Raw genomic sequence first — 27,219 nt, 5'->3', positions numbered from 1 at the left:
ACTGACTGCTTTATTTTGTCTTTTTAAAGGCAAATCAGATTTATTGGGGGGGGGGGGGGCACGACGACACACGACACGCTACTCTTTCATTTTCCAAAAATGTCTTTATATATCTTACATTCAAAAGTACTTGTAAGGGTTGTTTAGAGACAGAGGGGATGTCATTCCCAAAATTTCACTACTTGTCACATCTTGTATGCAGAGAGAAAACAAAGATCAGACCACAGAGTACTAGATGGCAAATACAGTATCCTTCATATTTCTTCATAGTTTTTAAAAATCTTCTGACCTTCAAGACAGTCTGTGCGACTGAGATGTGCTTCACTCTCGTTTTCTAAAGGTTTCCATTTATTTAACACTTTAAGTAGTTGTTTGCAGGACTGAAACCTGTGACGTTAAAGAGATCAAAATAGCTTAACATGGATTAGAGTACATTTTTCTCATGTAATATATCCCTTTCAGCACATCTCCAGAGAGGGTTTTATAGCACAGATATTTCTCGAAGTGACAGAACTGTGAAAGTGTGTGCCCTTGGTATGTGTTTACCTTGGAATAGCCTCTCAAGAGGCTTCTTTCTCAACACAGACTTCTTCATAGACACAAAATTTCCCTGCAGTGCAGATAGAAAACTTTCTAAAGGAAACTTCCTACACAACAACAACTAAAACCCACAAATGGGTTTGAGGGTGGGACGAGGGGGCAGAAGAGGAATGCACTCGGGTCCGTATTGATTTTCCTGCCTTCTCTGTGATAACTGGCACTAGAAGCCGACATCGCAGACAGACCCTACTCTCGGCAGCACCAGAAAGGAGCGCAGCAGGAGCTCGGGCCAGGCTCTGAGGGCTCTCACACCCCACTCTGCCCTTCCTGGTATGGCAAAAATCCCCACGAGAGGAGCCTGGAGAGTCCTAGAGTGGGAAACAGAGTGCTCAGGTGCGCTGGCGTGCAGGAAGAGCGGCCCTCCAGAACACAGTGCCCGGCTGTCCGGGCTCCTGTCACTTCTTGACTCTCCCACCGCGTCTGCCCAGAAAATCGATCCTGATTTTCCAAAGCAGCGTCACTTTCTGGGTCGCTCTTTCTCCGTCCCAGCTCCGGGCTCCTGACAGCGGCCGCCGCCAGCCGGGGCAGAGGCAGCCCCGGGGCGGTCTCAGAGCCCTTCCCGTGCCCGGAGGGGCTCCGGGGGCTCGGCTGTCCGGCCGGCGGGGGCGCGCTCGGGGCGGGGGCGCCGCTGCCCCGCCCGGCCCGGCCCGGCCCCTCCCGGCCCCGCTCCGCCCTCCCGCGCCCACTCGCCGCCGCCGCGGCTCCGGGACCGAGCGCTGGGGCCGCCGGCAGCCACGGCCAGCATCCACCGGGCACCGGCCATGGGCCGCGCCGAGTCCCGGCCGCGGGCATGACAGCGCGGCCGCGCCCCGAGCTGCGCCGCGGGCTCCGCGCGGAGCCAGGCGAGTACCGGGCGGGAGCGGAGCGGTACCGGGCGGGAGCGGGTCGGTACCGGGCGGGAGCGGGTCGGTACCGGGCGGGAACGGGTCGGTACCGGGCGGGAGCGGGGTGGGTCGGCACCGCCGGGGGGGCTGCGCTGCGGGTCCCGGCAGGGCTCGTTCAGCTGCCGGTGCCGGGGGCTCACCGGGAGGCGCTGGACGGGCGGGTGCGGTGCCGGTGGTCGGGACGGGACCCACGCGCGGCTCCGGCAGCCCCGGTGCGTTCGCGGGGTCGCTGCTCCGTCCCGCCGCTGATCGGGGGAGCTGTCGGGGCTGCGAGCCGTGCGCTCCTATCGGGACAGGCTCGGGAATTGCCATCGCTGCCCCGTCCCCGGCAGCGGCTGCGGAGCGGCACCGGCTGCGGCCGGACACGGTGCCCGGGCTGCACGGAACCGCAGCTGCCCTCGTTGATTTTTCAACTCAACAGAACAAGCAACGAAATATGGTATTAGCATAAGGTTAGCTTGAAATAATGGAAAATAAGAGGGAAAACTTTCCCGAAATGCCAGTTAGAAATTCTCAAATGAATCATCCAACACAAACAGTAGCAGAGTGGAACAATTTTCTTTGCAGGGAGTTTCCACTGGAATAAATAGCAAGTTCTGTTAAAAAAATATAAAAATAAAAATTTGCAGCTAGTTGGAATATTTGTAATGCTTGCCAGGGGCTGGAATGTGCCCACAGAATCCTTGTGATCCAGAGTGATGGCTGATTGCAGCTTTTCCTTTAGAAAGTTTTTTAGAACCACTTGCAGATTTTACCTATGAGCCCTACCTAAGACACAGGTGGCTGGATTTCCCTTTACCTTCTGATGGTCTTTCATATTTAGAACATTCCTTAACATTAATTTTCCTAAGCAGACCCCTGCTTGTTGATGCCTCTCTGTCACCTGGAGTGTTGCTGTGATGTGGCAGCTCCACGTTATCTGCAGGTGATGGAAAATGAGGACCTTTAACAGAATGCTCTTTGCCTCAGCATCCCAGCCAGGGTCTCACTTGCCGAGCCTCAGCATGAACCCCTGTTTCTGCAGGAGCATGAAGTTCTGCATAGATTCTGTTCCCCAGATGGACAAGGCAGGACCAGGCACTGAACCTCAGCCTTCTGCTGATGCCTTCAAGGACCTGGTCATCACTTTTGACTTTCGGCTCATTAAGCCAGTGGTACTTGATGGGTTATGTGCAAATGGGAATTTTCCTGTACACAACACAGCTGCCAATGCCTCGCTGAGTTCTGCCTCACACCCAGCTCCTGGGTAAACTTTCTGGGCCCCTGGACTGGTGCTTTCCAGTGAGTAGCTAAAGAGAAGTAAAGTATTAGTGTGTGAACCAAAGAGAGGTGTTCAGGGGGCTGTTTTGGTGAGCACAGACCTTTTAAAGCCCCCCCCCCCCCCCCGAGCCTGCAGCTGACCAGTTTTCTCCAAGATCTCACTGCCTGCACAGGCAATAGCTTGCTTGTAGCCCATCTATTTATCGCCCTCTAGTGAGGTCCTAAAAATTAACATAGATTCCTTCCATGAGGTAAATAAATATTAGAGTTTGTCTGTATAAAAAGATTTACATTTTCCAAGAGTCAGTGGCTTCAGGGAATCCCTCTAAGCCTCATACCACACTTTGGATGGTTGCATAGCCTGATTTTTGGCATGGGTACAGAATGATAGTGTGTGTCTCCCCTGCAGTCTCTGGGTGCTCAGTGAAGGTCTTTGCAGCAACAGCACTGGACACAGTTCCTTTCTTTTGACCTGTCATTAAGTGCTGGTGCACTCTAGGTTTTGGCTGAACCCACATGTAGATCACTTGGCATGGCTCTGGTCTGGGTGATTGCTGCTGCTTCTTGGTGCTCCACCTTCCTTAATTACAATTCACCTGGGCTGGCCCCAGACTTGGGAAGTGGCCTTGTCTTTGCAGAGGAGCTAGCTCCAGGGGCTGGAACTCCTTTAGGCTGTAACCAGGGGATGTGATTCAATCACCTGTGTGGTCAGACTGGTTTTACTCCACAGGTATGGGAGAGATGAGGAATGTACTGTGAATATGGTTTCTCTTAATTAACCTGAAGATGTAGCGGATGCTTGTTCTTCATGACCAGTGATGAGGGATCTCAGATCCCCTCCTGCTAGCAATGCATAAGATTCTGATTTGCAGCTGTGATACAGAGATCCTTGTGGATCTTTTTCTAGTCCCTCATGGACAGCATTACCTCAGCACACCATGCTCCATCTTCCTACCTACCCCAGGCTCAGCATCCCTCTGTCACACCAGAACCCTCCAAAACACTCCCAGATTTCTGTATTTGTTCTGTTTAACTTCATCCATACCCTACCCACTCCTCCACTCTCACCAGTGACGCCATTCAGCTGTTGCTCCCGGCAGATCTGGATACAAACAGCTCTGAGAATGCCCACAGTAGCACTCAGCCCTTCAAGCTGTTCTCACCTGTGTCCTGCATCACCTGTGTGAGGTCACACCTTTGTCACCTGCACCTGGCTCAAATGAGCAGCCTGTGGAGCACTGACAGTGCACTGGCACTGCTGAGGGGACACCCCACGGTGTCTGCCTGGAGCTGGCATGCAGGGATCCCCCAGGGGCCCTGCTGAAGTGTGATGCTGTGGTGCACTGGTGGTTTCTCAGGAAGTCAGGAAATCTGCCCTGGCAGCTCCCCACCCCTCTGTGTGTGCTGCTGAGAGGGACTGACATCTCCTCAAGGCAGTGCCAGCACTGGGGGTGCTGACTTCTAACAGAGCAAACAGAAATTCTCCTTAACAGTACCTTCTCCACTTCATCCAGGGGCTGGGAGTGTGGCAGTCACTGTGGCTTAAAACAAAGCTAAAAACCAATAAACCCCACTCCTTCTATCTTCCATTCTCTGCATTTCCTCCTGAGATGTCTTAGAGCTGTGGCAAGAGGAGCTGGCACAGGGATGGGTGCTCAGAGCCCATGCACCAGGGATCAGCCCTTCTCTGCTTGTGCACAGCGCTGCTCTGCTCATGTTCCCACAGAGCAAATGGCAGGACAGATAAGGACATGAAAGTTTCCAAAATCAGGCACCTATAGTTAGCCCCTTGGAAAACAGCTGGGGTGGTGCCCAGTTTGTGGCATGTGAGAGAGAAACTGAAGCAAAACAGGATGTTTTTGTGATTTAAAACTTATTTTTCATAGTTCCTATTTAAAGGCTTGGTTTGGTTTTGAAGTTGTCTGCTACATTTATTGGGAGATTTATAACCCAGAGAGCTTTGTGTGTGTATGATGTATGTATGTGCACATGTCCTTGTGTAGGCATTGCCTGTGAGGAGGCTACTGCTCAAACTGAGGAAAATTTTCCTCCTGAAAATGAGTAAAACTAGTAGGAACTAACAGCTAAATAATGGCAAATATAAATTCTATGTAGCTCTTCTGTAAATTTTGCTGGAGAACAGGGTTTTTCTCTGAACACCTCAAAATCAGAAAGATTATGTCAAATTATAAAGTGTTTACCAAAAACCCATGAAAATACTCATGACTGGAGATACTAGTTTATGCATAAATATGTTAAGCCCAAGTAATGGGAAATGGGGCATAACAGGCAGGTCAGGAAGCCTTTGGGGTCATCAGCACCCCACAGGATGTTCTGTATTTAGTCTTATTTCAGTTGATACAGTTTTCACACTGTGGATGTTAAGGCAAAAGTGAAAAAGAAATACTGTGAGAAATTAAAGCAGGGAATAATATATGAATAGAATAATTGTCTCTAAATTGAATGTTACTTGGAGTTTTTCACTGCCTGCTCCTTCAGGGTAGATTGGAAATGGAGGCACCAACATTTCTAAAAAGCCCCATGGCCACTCTCCAGGTGCACCTGGGGGCAGGTGAACCTCCACACCTCTGATCCAACCCCAGCCTGTGCCCTTGCATGTGGCATGAGGGGTCATAACTCTGCTTTAGCCTCACTCTGCTTGCCAGGGGATGATAACCCACTCTCACCCTCCCATCCCCTGCAGAACATTGAAATTTTATTACTGCCTTCCAGGGAACACCACTTTCTGCCTTTGTTGTTTCTTTTCCTTGGCTCATCTCTGAGTTTCTGCAGTTGCTCCTGTGGAATAATTATAACAGCCTTGTGTAGGGAACTTTATGTGCATAGTAGTGATTCCACTGCTTGTATTTTTCCACCTCTCATGCCATCAAAGAATGGGACGTGCTCTTTAAGGCCACACAGCCTGACTTGCGTTGGTTCATAGCATTCTTTTTAGTTAAGGAATGTGCACATCTCTTTGCTAGCCTTGGCAAACTCTCCCATGGCCTCCAGGTTATTTGATCTTCCAGCTCCTCATCATCTCTGATCAGATTCTCTCCCTCCCTTTCTCAGCCCACTGGCAGCTCTTCAGGCTGTGTTTTCAAACCTCTCCTTTGCATCTTCTTTTTCACATGGGTTCAGCTGCTCCCTCCTGCCTTCCCTTTCTTGACCTTTCTCAGCTGCTGAGCAATGTCTCTCTCTTGGCCTCTATCACTGCTCAACCCTTAATGCCTTCCTGCTGCTCCAAAAACTGGCAAAAAAGTGCAATTGTTTAAGCCAAAATCTACTTTTATTTGCCCAACTCATGTAACTTTAGACTCACAGCTCCACTAAAATTCATGATTGGATCCTCATTTGAGGCTAGGATGTCTATTTTTCATTTCAATCAACTGCAGAATTCTGTGGAGTTAAATCCTGCAATTCAGCACAAACCTATCCCGGGGTTTGAGAAGTAGTTTGACAGTAAATGCTACTATGAGTGTGCCCACACTGATGCTGACAGGCAGATGAGCAAGCAGCAGGAGGAAAATGCCTTTCATGGTGTGTGTGCTAGCAGAGATGCTGTTGATTAACCCATTTTTCAGGCAGCCAGCTCTGCAAATGCCATTTCACAACCACCACCAGCTCTGCAGAATGCTAACGGGATGCTTGTAAGGCATAAAGGGATTAATGCTCAGCTCTAATGAAATCCAGATGCACAGAGCTGCCTCTTCTCAAAGTCCTCTCTCTGGCCAAGCTGCAAATGAAATGATTTAATAATTGTAAATAGATGAGAAGCACCATCACTTATGGAGCAGCACTCACTGGGCTCACAGGCACTGCTGGCAGTGCTGCTGGAGGGGCTGTGTCACCCACTGTCCCCTGGCTGGGGTCACCCACTGTCCCTCTGCCTGCAGGACATCAGCCCTGGGGGAACCTGGGACCTTCCTTGGGGCACACAATTCCTGCAAGTTTCCATCAGGGCTGGCTTGGAAGCAGCCTCCTTCCATCCCTGAGCCAGTCCAGGGCAGTTCTGAGGCTGGAGGGTCTCTGGTCACTCTCCCAGGGATGCTGCGGCCACTGGCACCGTGGTGGGGCTGTGGGAGAGGTGAGGAGCTGAGCCAGTGTCATGTGGAGCTGCACTGTCTGCTCAGGAGACCTGGAGCATTTCTGCCTTGTAAACTGTTTGAGGTTTGCACTTTCTCTTCCTTGGGCAGTTTATATTTTCCTTGTCACACACCAGACCTGGGTAGTCTGCACTTCAAGCACTGGGAGTTAATCTGGGCCCTAGCAGGGTCTGGACCATCATACTCTTGCTCAGAAGCCCTGCATGGAAAGGCTGAAGTAATTCTGCAGTTGAGCAGACTCAGCTGTCTATGAACTTTTCATTTTTAATGTGGCAGGAGGAGGGGTTTTGAACCAAGAGGCAGGGGGGAAAGGAGGTATTTTAAAGGCACTGAGGAATGTGTTACATTTTTCTGTTCCTCTGGTTTGGCTGCTCTGCAAGTTTTTCATTTTGCCAAAGCTCAATTCAGTGGACTGTTTATTTGCATTTTTAAAGAAAGAACATGATTCTTCATTTACTTTGGCCTCATTGATGAATTTTTATACTGTGAAACCCAGCAAGTTCCCTTCCAATGTTATGTATATACAACTTCACAACAGAAACTTCCACCCCAACCTAAATTAAATGGTCCAAAGGGTTTTATAAAAGTGTGCCCCTTCTTATTTCCCATGTGAGCAGAATCTGTAGTCACCTTCTAACCACTGGTGTCATGCTCATCATCAGAGCATGCCTCAGCTTAAAGCCAGACACCATATATGAGTGTAGAGGTTTTCTTCAGAGTTATGAGGCAAGAATTCCTTGTGAAATGTTCCTGGGGTGGATTTCAGCATTGGTTCAAAGGAAGGAAAGGAATGAGGAAAGAGTCCTGATATAAATTTTTTATCAAAACATGTAGGGATAATCTGTTGTGATGGGTTTCTGCCATGGGAAGAAGCACTTCAGGAAAATCCCAGCAGGTGCCAGTGTTTGGTCTAATCCATTGTCAACACATATTTCAAATTTACTTGGCCCTGAGTATCAGAATTGTGACAAAACTCTCTGAACCTCTAAGAAAAGGTGAAGAAATTTTGCAAAAAAGGTTTTACATTTCTCACTGCTTTCCTCTAGCAGCTGTTCATGTCTTGCTAAGCCAAATGCTTACATTCAGAAGAATTTCTGAATCAACATCAATATTTATTGATCTCTTCAATTTCCATCAATTAGTGATTTGCTGTGCTAGAAACAGAGAATAAACTTGCATTTGTGTTGTTCAAAGTTTTTCAAATTGATATTGATGCAAAAAATACTTTGAGTGTATCCTTTGGATGTTCAGGGCCTATTCCTGCTGCGGGTGATGACTAAGACTCATCCTCCCCAGCAGTAATCATTTTTTGTGCAGTGTTTTTTGGTTTTTTGTTGTCCTAGAATACATAAACACCCTTTTCTTGCTGAACCCTAAAATTTGCAGAGAAAAGATCTCCTGTGGATGCTCTCAGCAGAGGCTGCCTGTAATTTTCAGAGATTCTGCCCACCAACACTATATCAGTGTTGGTGATGTTTGGAAATAGCAGGATATTTTTTATTATTCAATTTTCACCTCTCTGTCTGGTTGTGGGACCTCAGTGAGGGAGCACAGAGCTGCAGGTGGGCACTGTGTGTTTTACAGAGGCACAGCTGATGGATGAGAGCTGAGGTTTCCCTTCCTGCCCAAAGCTTTTGAGTCCCTTTTCAGATGCCTGTCTTTGAGTGTCAGCTGAGAGTTTTGCTCTGTTTTGGGACCCTGAGCAGTGCCCTGTTATGGACTGAACATTTGTGCTGTTCTCCAGGCATGGGCACTGCTGGAGGAGGACAAGGCAAGGCTGTGCTCAGTACCAGAAACATCCCCAAACCATGACAATTTCCCAATGTTCTTATTTGGATTCCAGCCCAGTGCCATTTTGGAATATCCCCATGACACCAGCTGCTCAGAAAGACCTGCTTCAGGCAGGACTGGTGCTCTGTGTGGTGACAGTCCCCTCCATGCCCTGCAGGACATCCTCCCTCACTGCCATCCACTGCTGACATTGCTGCAGACCCCAAGGAAGGCACAAGCAATCCATGGGAGCAGGGAAAAAATGTGGCATGGAACAGATTAGTGTGAATTAAGCTGATCCCCAGGCACCTATCTTTCCACCTCCAAGTGGAAAACCCACTTGGCTCTTGGCAGACAAGAACTGTTTCTCCCAGTCCTGCGTATATGGGAGACTTTAAAATAAACCAGCAGGGTTCCATTTCTTGGAAGGAAAAGGAAATATTTCAAAGTGTGTCCTTGCAAGCTGATTTACTGCCACCAGGCTGTGCATATTTTAAGAAATGTTTTGGTTTGTTTGGAGCTGTGTATTAGCAGTAAGGGAGAGGGAAGCAGTTAGTGAGACATGACAGGAAGATGAAGTTGTGTAAAATGGCTCAGATAAATATTTACACCCGAGTTTCTTAGCTCTGAGTTCACATCAAACCGTGGTTCATACAGAGCATGTTTTTTGCTGGGCCTGCTCCATTTTGGAGCCTTCTCCCTGTTGGGTGATGCTGGAAGGAAGCTGGTGAGCAATGCCTGGTCCTGAGCACTGTCATGGGAGCACTATCTCTGATATATATGGCATCCTCACACAATCACAGAGTGGCTCAGGCTGGAAGGGACCACACTGGTCCATCCTCCTGCTCAAGCAGAGTCATCCCAGAGCTCAGTGCACAGGATTGTGAGCAGACAGATCTGGAATATTTCCAGAGAGGGAGACTCCACGCTGTCCCTGGGCAACCTGTCCCAGTTCCAGTGTGCACAGAACCTGCACAGTAAAGTTCTTCCTCATGTTCACATGGAACTGCCTGTCTTCCAATTCCTGCCCATTGCCTCCTGTCCTGCTCAGCACCACTGAGCACAGCCTGCCTCCAGCCCTGACACCTCCCTTCAGACACTGATGGACACTGATGAGGTCACCTCTGTTCTCTGTTCTCAGGGCTGAGCAGCCCAGCTCCCTCAGTCAGTCCTTGTAAATGGGATGATCCAATCTTCCCCTGGCTGAGAATGGTGCAAAGAGAGGGAAAACAGTGCAGAAAACAAATCACAGACCTGGCTTTTGTTTGGCTCCTAGAACTCCAATCACTCACCTGTAGGGGACACTTGGAGAAGAAGTGGAGGGTTTTAATCTTATTCTGAGCTGGGCAGGAAACCAAGGCTGAGAAGAAAAGACACCTCCTCCAAGGAGCTGATGGCATGCTGTAGGAAGGAGTGCAGCTTTTCAGGGCACTGTCAGCCAAGACCAGGCTGGCAGAGTGGCACAGCACCCTGGAGAGGCTCGGGGCAGACACTCAGACCCTGCCCTGCCTCCCAGTGCATGCTCTGGGAAGGGTTTCCCATTTGAAGCAAGGGGGAATGAATGGATGCAAGACAAGAGCTGCTGGAGCCCCTGCTAAAACTGCTCCAGCTTGAGGGGTCACATTCAAACTGTGCAGTTTGCTGGGTGGCAGATGAAGTCTGGGAGCAGGGTGAAGGAGACAGCAGCTGTGTGAGTGCACTTTCCATAAACTCAAGTGTAAATCCGCATATAATGGCAAGCTCAGGTTTTTTTCACGTAACCTAATACCTGATTTCCTTTTATGCGCTGAACAATTGTCTCTTCTGTTTCATTATCTCTCTCTAATGGCATTTTCTAACTGGAAGTGCAACAGCAGTGTGCCATGGGGACATGGCAGGAGCAGGGACAGCACAGGAGGCAGCAGTGCCCACATTATCTCATTAAGAGGCTTTCGAGGGCATGCCTGTGCTAATGTAAACTCATTACTGGAGAGGACAGCAGCAGCTGTTTTCACATGGATGGATCCAAGTCCAAGTGATGAATTGTTTCTCTACTCTCAACTGGGTTCTTAAGTGTTTTTTAAATGTTGTCTGAGAGCTAAGTGGCCATGTGCTACATTCATACAGTAATGTTTGCCCTGGTCCAGCAGGCCACTGGATTGCCCTGTCCCACTGCCAGCTGTGCTCAGCTGATCAATAGCAGTGATCTGCTATCTGCTCTGACACCCCATGCTGATATCATGAGGAGAATATTTGTAGGAAGATAGTGTTTCACAATATCCATGCAAGAATAAGAATAATGTTGATGTTGTGGGCTCTGAACAATCTGTGATGCTCCAAATGATCAAAGACATTGTGGCCCATGTTTTACTCTCTCTGACCATGTCCTTAGCAACACAAGCCTCCCTGACAGATAAGAATATCAGCATGAAATGGACTCTGAATCCATGATTATAAAAATTTGGATTTTTTTTTTGAAGAGTATATGATACCCTTTAATCATCTTTGCAGCTGGGAAGTGACTGTTTGTCTGAGGAGGGGAGAGTGACACTGACAGCTTAATGTTCCACACAGGGTAACAGAACCTGGCAGCTAAGAGCAGTGGGAGCAGCAAATTTCCCTTGGAAGTGTGAGCTGGGTGCCGCAATCTCACCTTGAAACGCTGGGTTTGAAGAAAGCACAGTGTGGTTTCAAAGAAACAGCGTATCAGTGTTTCTGAAACAAATATTTCAATTTAAGTTCTACAGAAAAATAGCCCTGTTAAACAATTTTTTTTTTTTTCATTTCTGAATGGCAACATAACCAAACTGCATCATCCCAGTGCCACAGGCATTACAAACTTTGACCAGCTGTTGTCAGAAGGAAAACCCACCCTGTGCTAAGCAGATGTCATTATTTTTCAGCTCCATCCCACCTTAACTATTTGGAGAATAACATTCAAGTGCAGAGGTCAGCAGGGAAAAAAAACCAGCCAGTGCTGCTGGCCAGCTGAGCCGATAGCAGAGACCATACATGGATCTGGAATGAAGGGCATCAGACTCACAGCCCCCCTGGTGCCAAGAAATACACAGCTAAAAGCAGCAGCTCGCAGATGAGTAATGCACAAACATGGCCCAGAGTGTTAGAAGTGTTCAGGCACTTCCAGAGTGTGTTGGGTAAATGAGTCTCTGTTTCCATGGCACCAAAACAGCACAGGGATCACGCCATGGCCTTCGGCACTGCTGTGATTCCGTGCCCAGTGAATGGAGTAGAGCTGAGCTCCAGGAACAGCCCAGCCTGGCTGTGGTGTGGAGGGGCACAGCGAGCTCCCCTCTTCCTGCAGAAGCATTTCTGTGGGCAAGGGCTGCCCAAGGCTGCTGGCAGCCAGGTGAGTCTGGCTGGGAGCCACCCCCAGGCAGCTCTGCTCCAGCCCAGCCCTTGGGCAGGAGGGTCAGGGGGCTCCACCATCACACAGGAGACCTGCAATGCTGCTTCTGTGTAGTGAGATGGGAGGTGGTTTGTGCAAGAAAACCATAAAACTGTAGAGCTTAGAAATATGCTGGATTCAAGGTGCATCTCAATGGCACTGTGAGAACACTCAAGGTGTTAGGAGACTCTGTCCTGGTCCAGCAGTCTCTTAAGAAAATATCATTCACAGGGGCTGGCCCATGCACAATTAAATTGTTTAAAATGAGATACGCGGCTAGATTCTCCCATGCAGAGAGGGAGTACACAAGCAACTGTTTTACTTTGTATGCCTGCTGAAACCAAAGACAGAACAATTTATAATTCCTCTATTAAATAAGATAAGAGTGTGCGATAAGAATGTGTGATAAGAATGTGCTTGGTGTGCCACTGAGAGTTAGATATTTTCTTGTAGGTAGAGGCTCAGTAGGAGTACAAAAACATAGGCTTAGATTATCACTACTGCTACTTCTAAGAAGAGAACTAGTAAGGTTAGGAGTGGGACTGCTGGTATTGTGGAGAACAAGGCTGTTGTGGCTGTAGAGATGAGCTAGATGAGAAGGTGGCCATGCAAATTAAGTGTGTTAACCCTGAAATTGTGCCAATTAGCTGTGTGTCAAATTCCCTCAGTCAGATGATTGTTTTAGAGTGGCCAAAATGATTTCTTACCTACAGTAAGGGGATTCCATAATGGCAGTGATGCCCTGCCAAAGGAGTGGGACTGGCTAGGATCAAAGAGACTTTGGCTGAGGTCTTGGAAAGCAATTTTTTTGTTTGCCTAGAGTCTGTTTGGGGTCAGGCAGCTGGACCTCTGGACAGCTGATGATCTCAGTATTTTTTTCAGAGAGATAAGTATGGGGAGTACCTTGTGTCCTGTAGTCACAGCATTCCACTGGAGAATCCCAGTGCTGTCTTTGTTGGACTTCCAGGGGTAGCCCAGTGCCTGCTGGAGGTGGTGCTGTAGAACCAGCACCTGTATCAGCTGTAGAACCAGCAACCTGTAGGTCCTCAGATAAGGCTGCTTGGAAGGCATTGCTGCCACCATTCAGGAACACTGGTCAGAAGAAGAAATCCACCAGAACCAACTCCCTGAAGTTTATTCTGGGATAAATGCCCTCTTACCCTAAAATTCCATCATGTCTGTCCTTAGCACCACTTGTACCCCAGAAGAGAGTGGTTTTGGAGTGGCCAACATGATTGCCTTGCCTACAGCCAGGTTTTGTGTGCCATGGGATTTTTTGGCACAGGAGATCCTATCAAGGCTTTATTACAATGCCTCTGAAGACATTGCTGCAATCTGCAGTGCCCCTGGCACAGAGGTGCCTCAGGTCACCCTGTCCTCATCAGTGACCTCTGCAGTGGCAGCTGCTGGCATTTGTCCCCAGGCATCCACACTCATCCTCTCTGCCCACCTTCAGATAATGCATGACTGATGCTTTGCTGCATTATGTTTGTGGAAATGTTTTATCCTATTAAGGCACTTCCAGAAGCCAGATGTTCTGTTTTAGTAGGGGCTTCCTTTTTTAAAAACAAGCATTTGTGAGCTGATGTTTTTTTTATTCAGTTCTCCTTGTGAAACTTCCATAGACAGATTTTTGCTTGGCAATGTCACAGCAGGGTAAGAGGGATAAATTGCTGTCCATCTGCCTCTGTCTACATTTGTACATGTACCCAGGGAACCTGCTTAGGGAGCACCAAGGATACTCAAAGCTGAATATTTATCTATTAGGAAATTGATTTATTAAGTCTCACTTGCAGGCCTGCTCCAGCTTTGAGTTATGTAATCACACATTCTTTTTCACAAGGTCATCTGTGCTTTGGAGGCCTCTGTTGGACCTGATCAGGCATGGAGTCAGGAGTCTGTTGTGGAAAGCTCTAACCTGTAGGATTCCCAGGTCCTTGGCTGCACAAGTCAAAAGGTGTCTTGTAAACAAAATGGGAGATGAGGAGGGTGTCCCTTCCCTGGCAGCTGGACTCCACTCCAGCCTCTGCCATGGATTCCCTTTCTGAACAGTGTTAAATCATTTCCACCAACTTTTATTTTCTCACACAAACCCCTGGAGACAGACTTGCAGCCATGCTGAGCTCCTGTAGCTCCAGGGAGGGTAACCAGAAGCAAACCTGCCCCAGCCAGCCTTCCAGTTTGCTCTGAAAAATGTGACACAACGTGGTGAACAGCAGTCACACAAATTGGCTGAAATGGTTCTGTCCTTTGCATTTCCATCCCTGATATGAGATAAAACTTTCCCCTGGCATCACAGGAATGGTAATGGAGTCATAAGGTGCTGAGCTGTAACAGCCTTGCATCCTCAGAGATGGGACCAGTGAGCTCCCATGCAATAAATGTTTCCATTGCTCAGCACAGACCTTGAAAAGTATTCAGTTAACAAAAGCAACATCCTTTCCCCTTAGGAGCCCTCCCTCATCAACCAGTAATCATGGTTTCTTCAATTCCTAGAATTTTTCATATTTTGTAACATTCAGAAGTCAAAAGATCAGTAAGTCTCAACATGCTCTGAACTCCCTGGCACTTAAAGCTCTAACATAGGCAAATGCTGAAATTAGAAATGAGCCACGGGACAGATTTTCCCATGCTCACTAATCAAGAGTCACTGATGTAAGGATTTCTCTCCCAGGCTAAAATCTCTCATCTTTCTCCAGCAGTAAATATACTTAGCAAATAAAAGGGGACCTGTGACCTCTGTATATGTTGACTTGGATAGTTATAATTTCTGACTCTTGGGTCTCACCATTACAGTCACCCCAGTTCTGGGTTATACAAGACTTGGTGGCTGTGGCTGTTAAAAAAGACAAAAGCGTCTTGAGGTTAGGCTGCCTGCAGAGGGGCCTGGTAACAACTGTTTGCTGAACTGGGAGTCATGGAAAATGAAAATAGAGAAAAATCTACCAAGGAACCTCATCCATTCCTCCAGCTGATGAAGAAGTACAACTTCCTAGAACATTACATGCTCTTCATATCTTGGTCTGGTTCAGTTTTAAATTGTATTTCTGTACCTTTCCTTACCAAACTATTCCATGAGTGTTTGGAAGTTTTTCTTGAACTTCATACTTTAGTTTTTTTCCTCTGTTTATTCATATAATTACTTTGAGATTTGGCTGTGAAAACATAAATGTGAGAGTTGACCAGTGTTTCAATGATCAGGAAGGGGATGGGGGTCTGGCAGCACAGATCATGGCTCTCAGTGCTGAGGTTTCATGATTATTAGATAAACAAGCAGAGAATTTGGAGAGTGCAATGAGCAGGTCTGCTCCCAAGGTGGCCAGGCTAACTTGAATGTCTTTTTGTCTTGCAGAAGATGAAGCCCATCGCCCAGAGAAGACGATCTACCTCATCTGCCATTACTAAAGCTCTTGGAAAATCAAAGTCCCATTCCAGGTAGAAAAAATACCTTTGTGACTCCTGTTCCCATCTTTCTGCCTGCACAGACTGAAATCAAATTGGTTTTCAAATTCATTTAACCATGTAGAGGGGAATTGGGTCCTGTGGAAGGGGCAGGTGAGGGCAGGCAGGGGGGACAAGGCACCAGACAGATGTGGTGGGTTGCAGGACATGGGCTGATGCAGATTTAGCACCCCTGAGGAGCATCCTGGGGTTCCACCTCTGAGTTTCCCTGTGCAGCTGCAGCCACTCATTGCCAGAGCCCTGTGCAGCCCCTGCTCCATGTGTGCACTGCCAGTGGGAGGGACAGTCCTGAGAATTGCTTCTGCCTCAGCTGCAGGTGCACCTGGGCAGGTGAGGGGGCTGGAGCTGCTTCTGCAGTGGTGGGAGGCATGGCCAGGCCCTGAGAGCCCTGTGCAGGATGGCATCAGCTCAGGACATTTGTTGGAAGAGCTGCCAGACCCAGACCTGCTCCAGGCCAGCCTGTCCCTGTCAGGGAGCAGCAGCTTTCCCTTCCTGCCAGCTCAGGCAGTGGAGAGCTGCCCCCATGCCTGCACCTCCACTGAGTGTCTGCCGATGCTTTGTTCCTGCAGTGAGGCACCAGGAGTGCCAGCAGAGTCAGGGAGCCACATGCCAGCCATGCACATTTTCTGCTGAAACACTGAGTGTTCTTACCCAGCCCTGAGCTGACCACTCCAGCCCAGTGGGAGCTGAGTCCTCCTTGACCTCCTCCCCTCGTGCAGCACTGTGTCACTGCCAGGGACAGATAAGGGGATACCACGGTCCTTTCTGCCTTGCTGTGATAGCAGTTTTGTAAATAACATTTCCTGAGGGATTTCTTTAGTTTGATTTTTTCTCTCTTTGTAAGAAAGAGAAGATAAAGCTGAACTGATTGATCTGGACCAGTCCTCCTGAAGAATATCCCTTTAGTATCCCACCATTGGTGATGGATGCACAGTGCAGCTTGCTTCTCTGGAATGAGTGGGAAGTGTCAGTCTCACAGGACATTTAATATGAAGGCCAGGACTGAATTTCATTTGGTTGTCATTTGAAAAAGTTATGTGACTTCTTTTTCCTTCCTCCCACCCCCTCTAAATTGCAGTTAGGAAAAAAAAAAGTGAGGAAGAGAAACAAATTCTTGACTTTATTTGGCTGGAGAACATCCTTATGAGGGAGGGAAGCTTTAAATGTTTCTTGTGATGAATTGCTATGGAGGGAGCTGGTCCAATGCCATCTTTGCTCAGGCCATGAAAGCATCAGTGAGATTTTTTTTTTTTATTCTGCCATTGTGTTTATAAAGCTGGGTAATCCTGCAGCTTTAGGAAATCCACTGCTTGGGATTGTGAGATGCTGTGGCTCCCACTGCTCAGCTGATGGACATGGAGAGTTTTAATATCATATCTGAAGGTGATTAAGCTTCTCATTTACAGCCCCACAGCTGCATAAGTCAAGATTCACTTGGTGGTGGCTGTGGAGGAGGGAAAAGGGAATTTCTGTTTGCCAGAGTGCAGGTGTTCCTGTGACTGGGGGAGGATTTTAGTAAAGGAGCTACTGGCTGGTTTTAACCTCACTCCTGTGAAATCAAGTGAGTTCAGTTATGAGGCCAGTGGAAAGTGAGTTAAGACCAACAATGTCAAAAATACTGCAATTACAGCTCGTGTGGGTTTTTATTTGTTTGTGTAGAGTGTCCTCAGACTAGAGGGTAGAGCAGCAGAGGGAGAGCAGAATTGCTGAGGGGTGAAGGGAAGGCAAGTATCCTTTCCTGCAAGCAAGATACACATTTTTGTCTACATGTACAGACAGGAGGATCTCTGTGAGGTATTTTCTGTGTCAGTCTAAGGCCATGTCTCAGAGTTTCACTAATTAAATCAGACTCAGGCACACAAACATAGAGTGTGAGCAGGAACTCTTGCATGTTCACGCAGCACAGAAATGGCTGTGGGAGCTGCTGTGCCAGCTGCCCTGAGCCCAGAGCAGTGCTGAGGAGATGCTCTGTGGGGTGCTGAGCTGCAGGCCAGGACACTGCCCTTGGCAGAGCTCTTCCAGCTGGGGACAGCACAGGGAGAAGGTCTGGTTCAATCTCCATGCTGCCCTGTTGACTGAAGGCAACATGCAGAAACCCTCAGGGATTTTTGGAAATGGTGAGCACCTCTATGAATCTCAGTGGAAACAGCAAGCTGGATGGCTGCCAGGCAAGCCAGAATCAGATGTCTGGAATTAGATGAGTACATGCAGTTCATTTTCTTTTTGCTGCAACTCTTGTGCTGACAAATTGTTCAGTCTGGATGGAAAACATGCACAGAAAGGGCAGTGCCCCCACGCCCAGCTGAGCCACGCCGTGAGCCACGGGCTTTCCATGGTCAAGTCATAGCTCACACACATGTGCAGGAAGTAAGTCTTTTACCTGAGTGAGAAATCACTCAAAAACTGCTATTTCAGCAACTTAATCTCACAGGATTTGTGTGGGCTTTTAGGCAGTTTTCTGTCTGAGGCTGGTAAAGTTAATTGTGCAGAGGCAGGCAAATGTGGGTCATAATAGTGGGCAGTGGGGGCTGGAAGAAGCACAGAGCTCTCAGGCTCCTCCAAAACAGAAAAGGAAACCTTCTGACAAAGTTTTGTGATTTTTTTTTTTACTCCTCCAGGGAAACTACTCTTTCCTCTTCCCACTCAGACAATGGGCTGCCAAGTGGGGTGTTCAGCAGCCCAGGCTCTTCCTTCATCCTGGACGAGCGAGTGCAGCTAACCGTGGGCCTGCAGACCCAGGAAAGACATCTGATTTTGTTGAGTGATGTGCTGGTCATTGCCAAGTCCAAGTAAGAGGAATTTCCACTCCTTCCCTTTCCCCAGTAGGTGCTGTTGAAGCTAGCTCAGCATGTGGCAAGATTTTTGGGGCTGTCCTGTGCAGAGCCAGGTGTTGGACTCAATGATCATGTGGGTACCTTCCAACTCATGAGATTTTATGAGGCTCTGATCTATTTGTTGAGCACATAGCAGCCTCTAAAACAATGTTTCTTTGGAAATGTGGATCTAAACGTGGCATTTCCCCTTTCCACCTTCACAAATTCTTCTTGGAATTAATGTTTCACTCCATTTTTCTGAAGAAAAAGGTTGTCTAATCAGTTTTCCCCATTTCCTCATGAGGTTGCTTGAAGATACACCATGAGGGCAAGAGGCAAAAGGACAAAACTGACTTTCAATCTGACTCCTTCTGTCACATATAAATTAAGAGCTCTAACTGCATCTGCATGGCTTGAAAGGAGAATTATCAGACTCTGGAGGTCTAAATGTTATTCTCTGGCCTAAGGAATTAATAACTTCCATTGCAGATCCTCCTCCAGCCTGAAGCTGAAAAAGCAAGTGCATCTGAGTGAAGTGTGGACCGGCACCTGTCTCAGCGAAGTGACAGAGAAAAAGATGAGTCCTGAGAATTCATTTGTCATTGGCTGGCCCATCACCAACTACGTTGTCACCTTCAGGTACCTTATCAGACATCAGAGCTCCCTCTGCACCCCAGTAGCTACTCAGGTCTCCCTGTGTCAAGTGAAACAATGACTGAGGCTAAAGGGCCCATTTCCTTTTCCATTTCCTTACCCTGAAACCTGGGGAACCTGTGCTGGCAGCAATAGTTCTAGGAACAGCAGGCTTTGGGAAGGAAATACTAGGAGAAAGAAAATAGCAATTAAAGGTTGCTACAAACATAATGAGGGCCCACAAGATGAGTTAACTCCAGCTTCACAGAAAAGGATTTTCCCTTATCTCACCAGTCTGACAGGAAACCTGGTCCAGTTTGTTGCTGGGATTTTTTTGTTATTATTATTTTTGGTATTTGTTAAAATAGAACAGAAGAAGGAAAGGACTGTGCTTTTGTTCCAGGGCTTTGCAGGAAGCAACTTTGACTTACAGCCATATATAAGTGCAATTGGGTAGAGTTTCCAAAGGCTGTTACCCATTCAGCACTTGTTTGATGATCTGCCTCCCTTTTTGTCTTCAGCTCAGCTGATGTGAAGGAACGATGGCTGTCAGAGCTGCTGGGGTAAGTGACCCTCCTTTCATCCTCCTTCCAGGTGGTTCCTCTACAGGCCTTAGAGAAATCTGCCCTTCAAATTGTGCTCTGATTTTCAGCATGTTAAGTGTCCAAGTGCTGATTGAAAAACCCACTTTTGAAATCTGAATATTGATGCCCCTACAAGAGTGCAAAATTGGAGCTAACAGTTGGGGAAAAAAGGGGACCCATCAGAAGACAATATTGATGGAGCATCCTTTTTCCTTTGGAGCTGGAGGCCAACTTTGCTAACACTTGTGGAACTGTCACAAGTGTTACTGATTCTTCAGATGTTTTTTGATTTGAACTAAAATTTTTATTTCATTGCATCTAGAGGCTACAGGTTTTTTTTTCTTTTAATGTTTTATATGTTGCTTCCACTAACACCCAGACAAAAGTGTTTATATAGAGACAAAGAGGGGAAAAAAATCTTCTGACTTGTGGAGAGCAGTAGTGATCCTGAGGGAACACTGGAAGGAATTATGCAGACACATCTACCTGCACTGAAGTACTGCATGGGGGGGATTGTCAGTCTTTGTGCTCCAGGTAGATAAAGAAGTCACTAAGAGCACGTGGCCCCACTATGAACATTACATTCATGTTTGTCATAATTAATCTGTATTTATTACAGTGCCAAGGAGGATGTCCCATCCAAATTTTATGGTCCTTCTCAAATTTGGTTGGGAAATTATATCCCTTCCCCTTTTCTTTGACTTTCAGGCATATCAATGAGGTAAAACAAAATGAGTATGTGAAGACTCTGACCCTTCAGATCGTTGTGCTGGATGATGACAACTGTTCCTCTGTAAGTAAAGCTAATGCTCATCAGATCAAGACTACACAGGGGTCTGTGGAGCAGGGGAGAGAATGAAGGGCTGTGCTGGTATTCCAGCATCTGAGTACCTGCATCCTTCCCACTTGGAAGCCCACTTGGAGAGTTTTGGTTTGAGAAATGAGAAGGTAGCCAGGCCCTTATCAAACAGCACTTAATGTTTAAGATTATTCTTCACCTCTGACATCTTTTCTCTTTTCCTTGTTCTTCAGTTCAAAATTTATGACAGTTTGTGGCTGAGTGCCACAGTCAATTCCTATTTCCAGTGCTATGAATTGAAGATATTGATCACAGAGTCACTGGTGTGTTGTCCTGTATTAATTTACTGGAATGTGTCCCAGCCTAACACACATTTCTTGGCTTCATGCCAAGCTTGGTGGGTCACATTTGCCTCCTGGGTGTTCTTCCCTCACAGAGTGACCCCTGACACTCTGGTTGATGAGCATTGCCATATTCCATATTCACCCTTTTGAGCAACAGTGGCATTATGATCAGCCAAACACTGATGGGATCAAACACAGCATCTTATCACCACCCAACTCCTGTGATTTCTGCTGGATGAAATCTTTGGATGGTATAATAGACCCATGACAGAAGAAGTAGCGGAGAATAGCTTTCACTTTGTATACCCATCATCCTTTCTGGTGTAGTTCAAATTTGTACAGCTCATCCAACCATGAACACTTAGTAAAGACAGTCACTAGATACAGATGTGACATTTCCCCCAGATTTTGAAGCTATAAGAAACTGCAACCAAACTACTCACCTTTGTCTTAGCTTCCTGTATTTTCTCTGTTTGCCTTTCTAGACTACTGCAGTCAAGGTGTCCAATGTGGAAACTGCAGAGAGTGTGATGAAGAAGACCCTTCTACAGCTTGGGCTCCCTGTAAGTGGCAGATTTTAGCTAAGGATGCTGGCAGCATCTGCTTCACAGGACAGAGTGGGTGTGGATAAGTGTAGATTTGCTGTCTGCTGCTTTCTGAGTGGAGGGCAACATCATGGACCCTCACTCTGGCCCCTGTCAGCTAACATTTTTCTCTTTGTTCCTCACCCAACAGGGCAGGACCAGTGAACACCACCTCTGGGTGGTCTCAGGAAAAGATGAGCCTGCTTATCCTCTCATTGGTAAGAGCCCTCTGGCACCAGAAGAAAAAATAATAAATTGTATTAGTGTATGTGGCAGAGAAACATCATAAACATTGCACTCTTCACTTCAAAAGCAATAGCAGGGAGACTGTTCTTGATGTAAGATGTGACATCAAGTTGCTGTGAGATGTCTCTTGGCTTTTATCATCTCAGCATCGCCATTTAATCAAAGCATGGTGATATCTTTGAAAAACTTCACACTTAAATCCCTTTTCTAAGCAAATCTGTGCATTTCTGGGTGGGAGCCCATCACACTTTTAAGCAGATGCTCCAAATAAATGGGAGATCTTCAGGCTATACCAGGAAGTACCTTGTTTGCAGCAGGTGTGGTGCAGGGGTAGGACATGCCTCAAAGCCTAATTCAATCCCTCTGGCTGCTGGTATGAGCTTGCAGGGCTCCAGGTGTGGAGGCTGGTCATACTCTCCTGCTCAGCTGAGCAGGCATCTCCTCACAGGCAGAGCAGGAGGTCAGGGGCAGCCTCTGCCCACCTTCACTGTCTGTGGCAGAGGTGTCCACTGACCTCTGTCAGACAGAGCTTCTCCTGACTCTTCCCAGGCCCTTTGCCTTTGGGCTCTGTCAGAACCAAACCAATTGCTGCAGTCAGGTGGGTATTCAGCAAGGGTGTTTTACATCTAGAGGAAAGCACTTTCACAACTGAAAGAAGCAAATTTTTCCCATGGTCTATTGGTGACTTACAAGCCTCTAGTTAGGAAGCCAACATATTTCTCCTACTCTTTTGGTACTTATTTAGTTTTTATTGCATTTCAATTCTCAAATAATGACAATATTTTGTGCTTTCTGCACAAAACATTGCACCATATTGAAAACCCAGTTTGTTGAATATGGGTTGCTATTTTCTGAACTGCAACCTTAATCCTAAACTGACATCATGAGCACATGTAGGCCACTTGCATCAATGCCTTCACAGGCTGTTTATTTGAAAACTTTCCTTTTAGGTTTTAGAAACTCCTCAGGCTTGAGGGCGGGTAGGTGTGTATATGGGAGCCTTGAGGACAATCGCAATGGTGTTGGAGTGCTACAGATGTGTAGGGGATGATTTCAGAAATAGGAGAAACATTTTAAAATAAACCACTGAATTTTGTCTGTTAAGTTCTAAGCATTCATCATGGCGATCACCAAAGCTGGAATTTTTCAAGAACAGTAAGAGTTTTTACCATAGCTCTGCAGTTTTGCTTGCTCTTTACACACTCTGCTCAACAGGGCACGAGCATCCCTTCAGCATTGCCCTGAGCTGTCTCCGGGACTCTGCTGACCATCAACAAAGAACCAACAATAACACTGTCCTGGCTGATGGCACAGAGGCTTCCTTCCTTGCTCAGCTCTCAAAGGAAAAACAGTGTCAGTTTGTCCTGAAACCCAGACTCCAGGCTCCGATGCAGCTGAGGAGAGGTAAGGGCTGCAGGAGTGTGGTACAGCCGGATAGAGACTTTACTGACCAGTGCAGTGCTGAGCTCTTCTGGCATCATACATGTATCCAGAGTTGCTGTCACACCTGAATGGAATGTAAAAAGGAAAAGACTGCAGAGAGAGGAAATTTCTCTGTGCAAATATTCAGACTTAGCTTTTAGTCCTTCATTAGTCTGCAACTGCAAGTAATTGTAATAGAATCATAGAAAATGCTGAGTTGGTAGAGAACCATCAGTATCATTGAGTCCTGGCCCTGTACCCAAGAGCCCCTGAGAGCATCAGCCTGAGAGCATTGTCCATATGCTCCTTGAACTCAGACAGCCTTGATGCTGTGACCACTGCCCTGGAGAGCCTGTTCCAGTGCTCAGCCACCCTCTGGGTGAAAAACCTTTTCCTGAGATCTAACCTAAACCTCCCCTGACTCAGCTTCATGCCATTTTCTCAAGGCCTATCACTGGTCAAAAGGGTGAAGTGATTCTTGCACTGCAGAGACAGCAAGAGAAGAATGGTGGTTGAGAGTTTTGCTGATGGTTGAGAGATGAATAAGTGATTTCACTGCTGTATATTGTCTAACCATCCCCATTAAGAGTTCAGTTAATAAACAGGTGAGGGTAGAAAGTGCTTGTTTTGCTGGGAACTCTGCCTCCACTGTAGGCACTCATCACTCACTGTCCAGCAGGTAGGGGTGTAATGAAGGTGTGTGTTTGCTTTCAGAGTCACTGCAGAAGCACACCAAGAGGAAGAAGTCCTTGATTGATTGGGCCCTGCGCCGCAGCACCAGCACCCCCACGGGCAGCCCTCCCTCACAGTCCCCTACCACACCCCGCAAGCTCTTCGGCCTGTCCCTGTCCTCTGTCTGTCCTGATGGAATCCTTCCCAAGCCAATCATGGTGAGCAGCAGCCTGGACTGCTTGTCTTGATGTAAATATTTGGTGTGTTTAGCCCAAAATTTGAAGCCCCTTGCAGCACTGATGAGGATTGAATGGGGAAGAGGACCATAGTTTACTTGTGATCCAGACTCAGCTCAGTAACAAGGGTGGGAACAACCCTCTCCTGTAATCCCCATCACTTCATTCACAGGCATTTGTCCTTTTCAGTGGATGTCTCAGGGTCATCACCAGCTGACAAGGGGCAATGTCAGTGGATCCTGCCATGCTATGTAGCCTAGAACTCACTCACTACAAGAGTCCCGTGGGCTTACACTTGTCACAGGATAAGCATGCCCACATGAACTTTATCTGCAGCTTGCCTGTCAGGTTCTTGTCCCTGGTTAGATCAGGATAAATCTCTTGTATTGTTTTCTTCCCATTACTGACTCGGTCATCTGCTAATTACATTGCAACACATAATGAATAATATACACAAACAAGAGGGTAAAGAATTAGGCTCTAAAGTATAACTGGCTTTTCTCTTAGGATATGCTGCTCCTCTTGTACCATGAAGGTCCCTCTACTACGGGCATTTTCAGACGTTCTGCCAATGCCAAGACTTGCAAGGAATTGAAAGAGAAGCTGAACTCTGGAGGTGATGTTCGGGTGGATGGAGAGTCAGTCTTTGTGGCTGCAGCTGTCATCACGGTAAGTGTGGCCAAGTAACTCAGCTGTCTGGGCCAGTGGCACCTTCCTTCTTTAAGGAAGCAGTGAGTCTTTATGGGCAGGGAGGATTTCAGGGGAACAGAAAGCGTTTTCCAGCAAGGAACATTTTCACCTGTTTGTGGGCACAGAGGTGATTCAGTGGCCTGGTTTTCACATGCAGACATGTGCAGCCACTCAGGATGGGGCTCCCTTTGGCACCTGCCCATACCAAACCACTCCCAGCAGGAAATACAGTGATGTCCACCTGCAAGGCAGCTGTGAGGTCTGTACAGTGCCAAATAACATGGCAGATGCTGCACTGACATATGCATAAAAACCCTTTGGTTGCAGCAGCACAGATGTTTTCTGTCATTTCTGAATGCAAGGCAGAGGCTGCAGAAGCTTTGGGAGGCTTGTGCCACTTGAGGGCAGCTGCTCTGCAAGCCCCAAAACAGGAGCTGACCTGTGCTCTCTGAACCTCCAGCCTTCACCCTCTGATCAGCCAGCAAGCACAAGGGAAAGCAGCTGCTAAGTCCAAGCAGAGGGGCTGTGGTGGGTGGGGGATGAAGCTTGTGATAAGACCCATGTTTCAGAAAGGAAAAACCTGTATTTTGTACTGGCAATTAAATCTGGTCAGAGTAATTTAGGCACCAAAGTATAAAAAAATCCCCTTTTTTCTTGTTGGCCTGATATCCAGGCAGTTCCCAAGACAAGACATACATTGAGTTGTTGAATAGTCCCCTGAGAAAAACCAGCAGGCCTCCTAGCTGAGAAATGTTTCAGAGAGATCTGTACAGAGCCCCAGGGCTGAGTCCTCTGCTGGACTGGAAAAGGGACAGTCCTGCTCTGGAGAAGGGGCAAAACACAAGGGCTGCCTGTTCATCCTGCAGTGCTGCCACAAAAGAGCCTGAGGAAGACAGCTTGGTGGGCATGGGAGGGGAGAATAAACATGTTTGTGTAGTGTCTTGTTTTATCTTGTGCTTAATATGAATAAACAGTGACTGTATGCATTGTGAAACTGAAACCAGGAATTCAAAACTGACCAGACTGCTCTGCATATATATATTTAATTCAGGATTTTCTCCGAAATATACCTGACAGTGTTCTATCCTCAGACATGCACGGACTGTGGATGGAAGCTATGGACACAGAAAATCGGGCACATAAGATTGAAGCTATCAAAAGGTTTGTAAAAGTTTCTTTTGGTGGGTAAAGGGGGATCATATGGGCCAAAGAATAGCCTTTGTTTTCTGGGAGATTACTGGCAATGCTCCAGGCCACAGGGGAGGATCTATTGCTGATTGCCAGTGTCATGGATCAGGAAATTTTCTTTTCAATGGTCTTTTTTGAACATCCTCAACATTTCTGATGCCAAAAAAGTAATTTAAAAATTCTCTTCTGATTATTAGTTCAAATTACCAGAACAAGTAAATTGAAAAAGCATAATAATTCAGCTACCAGAAGTGCATCTATGGTAGCAGAATTAAATCTTCAATGACAGTAACTTTATTCTTACGTGCACAAAATGAGGCTGATCATCAAGGTGGAGTCAGTCAAGGTGGAGATGTGGACCTTGAAAACAGCTTTACTGCCTTGAAACTGCTGCCCTGAACATGAGCAGTTTATCAGCCTCCTGTTGGATATCCCGTTTATTCAACCATGGCTCAGCTCAGTTTTTGAACCTTACCATTTACCTTGGGCCTTCTTTATCCATGTTCCCCACAGCACACGACACAGCAGTGTCTGTGGAGCACTGCTGGCCTGGAGCTGTCTCCTGTCTCCTCTGGGCATTCCCTGTTTAGTTAAGGCATTGTGGGTTTCCCCCACATGCTCTGAACCCAAGTCCCTTTGTCCCTCCAGCTCTGAGACCAGAGCAGGTGGGAAATTTGGATGCAGAGTTGTGGCTCTCACATGAGTTGGCAGAGGGGAGTGACACAGATTCACCTTATTATCAAGTGGGGATGTCTCAGGCTGGGTACAAAGGGGCAGGAGGGGGGAAAAAGCTTTGGGATGCAACTTCTGGAATCCAAAGAGCAGATGTTTGTGAACAGCACTGTTTTCCTTTTTTCCCACTCCCTGAATAGTCTCATCAACCAGCTTCCAGAGGCCAACCTCATCTTACTCAGACACCTCTTTGGAGTCCTGCATCATATTGAGCAGAATTCTGGAGTGAATCAGATGAATGCCTTTAACCTGGCTCTTTGCATAGCACCCAATATGCTGTGGCTACCAAGTCCCACTGGGCCTGAAGAGGAGAGCCGCTCTACAAAGAAGGTAATCTTCCATGGGTTTGGGAAAACTTCTGGTTTCCTCTTTCACTGCTTTTTATGGCACTGCCTTTTGTAGTCTAAAGGAAGGCACAGGGCCAGTGGCAGTGCTGGCTGAGTGGCACCCAGGCCCCATCCTTTCCTCTGTGCAGCTCTGCCTGTGCTGGGAGGGGTTTAGCCCCTCAGGCTGTCCAGGGTGAAAAGGGAAGCAGTGATTGCTTCACCAGATGAGCTTCCTATATGGCCAAGCAAGCCCAAGAAAACTGGAGCAGCTGAAGTTGGACACTGCCACCTCAGCTGGAACAAAATGAGCAATGAGCACAACAGTGCACCAGAAAGGAGGAATGCTTGCTTGGAGCTTATGAGGTGCAAGCAATAGTGAGGAAAACTGTAGAATGTGCTATACCTGGCTCACAGCACCAGTTCACATAGTTCATATTCTTGCCTCAGGTGTTCATACAAATGCACTGCCACATTATTAACAGC

At 47.3% G+C, this 27,219-nt stretch overlaps 1 protein-coding gene across 1 annotated transcript in view; it reads left to right on the top strand.

The window, feature by feature from the left end:
• The first annotated feature begins 1,294 nt into the window (after positions 1-1,294).
• Positions 1,295-27,219, top strand: part of LOC131563786 (rho GTPase-activating protein 20-like) — a 30,405-nt gene continuing 4,480 nt past the window's right edge. The window contains exons 1-13 of the mRNA XM_058813932.1: positions 1,295-1,442; positions 15,358-15,440; positions 18,086-18,256; positions 18,770-18,919; positions 19,435-19,476; positions 20,206-20,290; positions 21,126-21,203; positions 21,376-21,442; positions 22,686-22,874; positions 23,607-23,782; positions 24,308-24,469; positions 25,542-25,651; positions 26,551-26,740. Of these exons, the coding sequence (XP_058669915.1) occupies positions 15,361-15,440; positions 18,086-18,256; positions 18,770-18,919; positions 19,435-19,476; positions 20,206-20,290; positions 21,126-21,203; positions 21,376-21,442; positions 22,686-22,874; positions 23,607-23,782; positions 24,308-24,469; positions 25,542-25,651; positions 26,551-26,740 (1,500 nt within the window). The 5' untranslated portion in view covers positions 1,295-1,442; positions 15,358-15,360. The remainder of the gene's footprint in view (positions 1,443-15,357; positions 15,441-18,085; positions 18,257-18,769; positions 18,920-19,434; positions 19,477-20,205; positions 20,291-21,125; positions 21,204-21,375; positions 21,443-22,685; positions 22,875-23,606; positions 23,783-24,307; positions 24,470-25,541; positions 25,652-26,550; positions 26,741-27,219) is intronic.

This window comes from Ammospiza caudacuta, chromosome 14 (genome assembly GCF_027887145.1).
Source record: "Ammospiza caudacuta isolate bAmmCau1 chromosome 14, bAmmCau1.pri, whole genome shotgun sequence".
NCBI lineage: Eukaryota > Metazoa > Chordata > Aves > Passeriformes > Passerellidae > Ammospiza > Ammospiza caudacuta.
The sequence above is the reverse complement of the archived record's forward strand: the minus strand, read 5'-3'. Positions and strand labels throughout refer to the sequence as shown.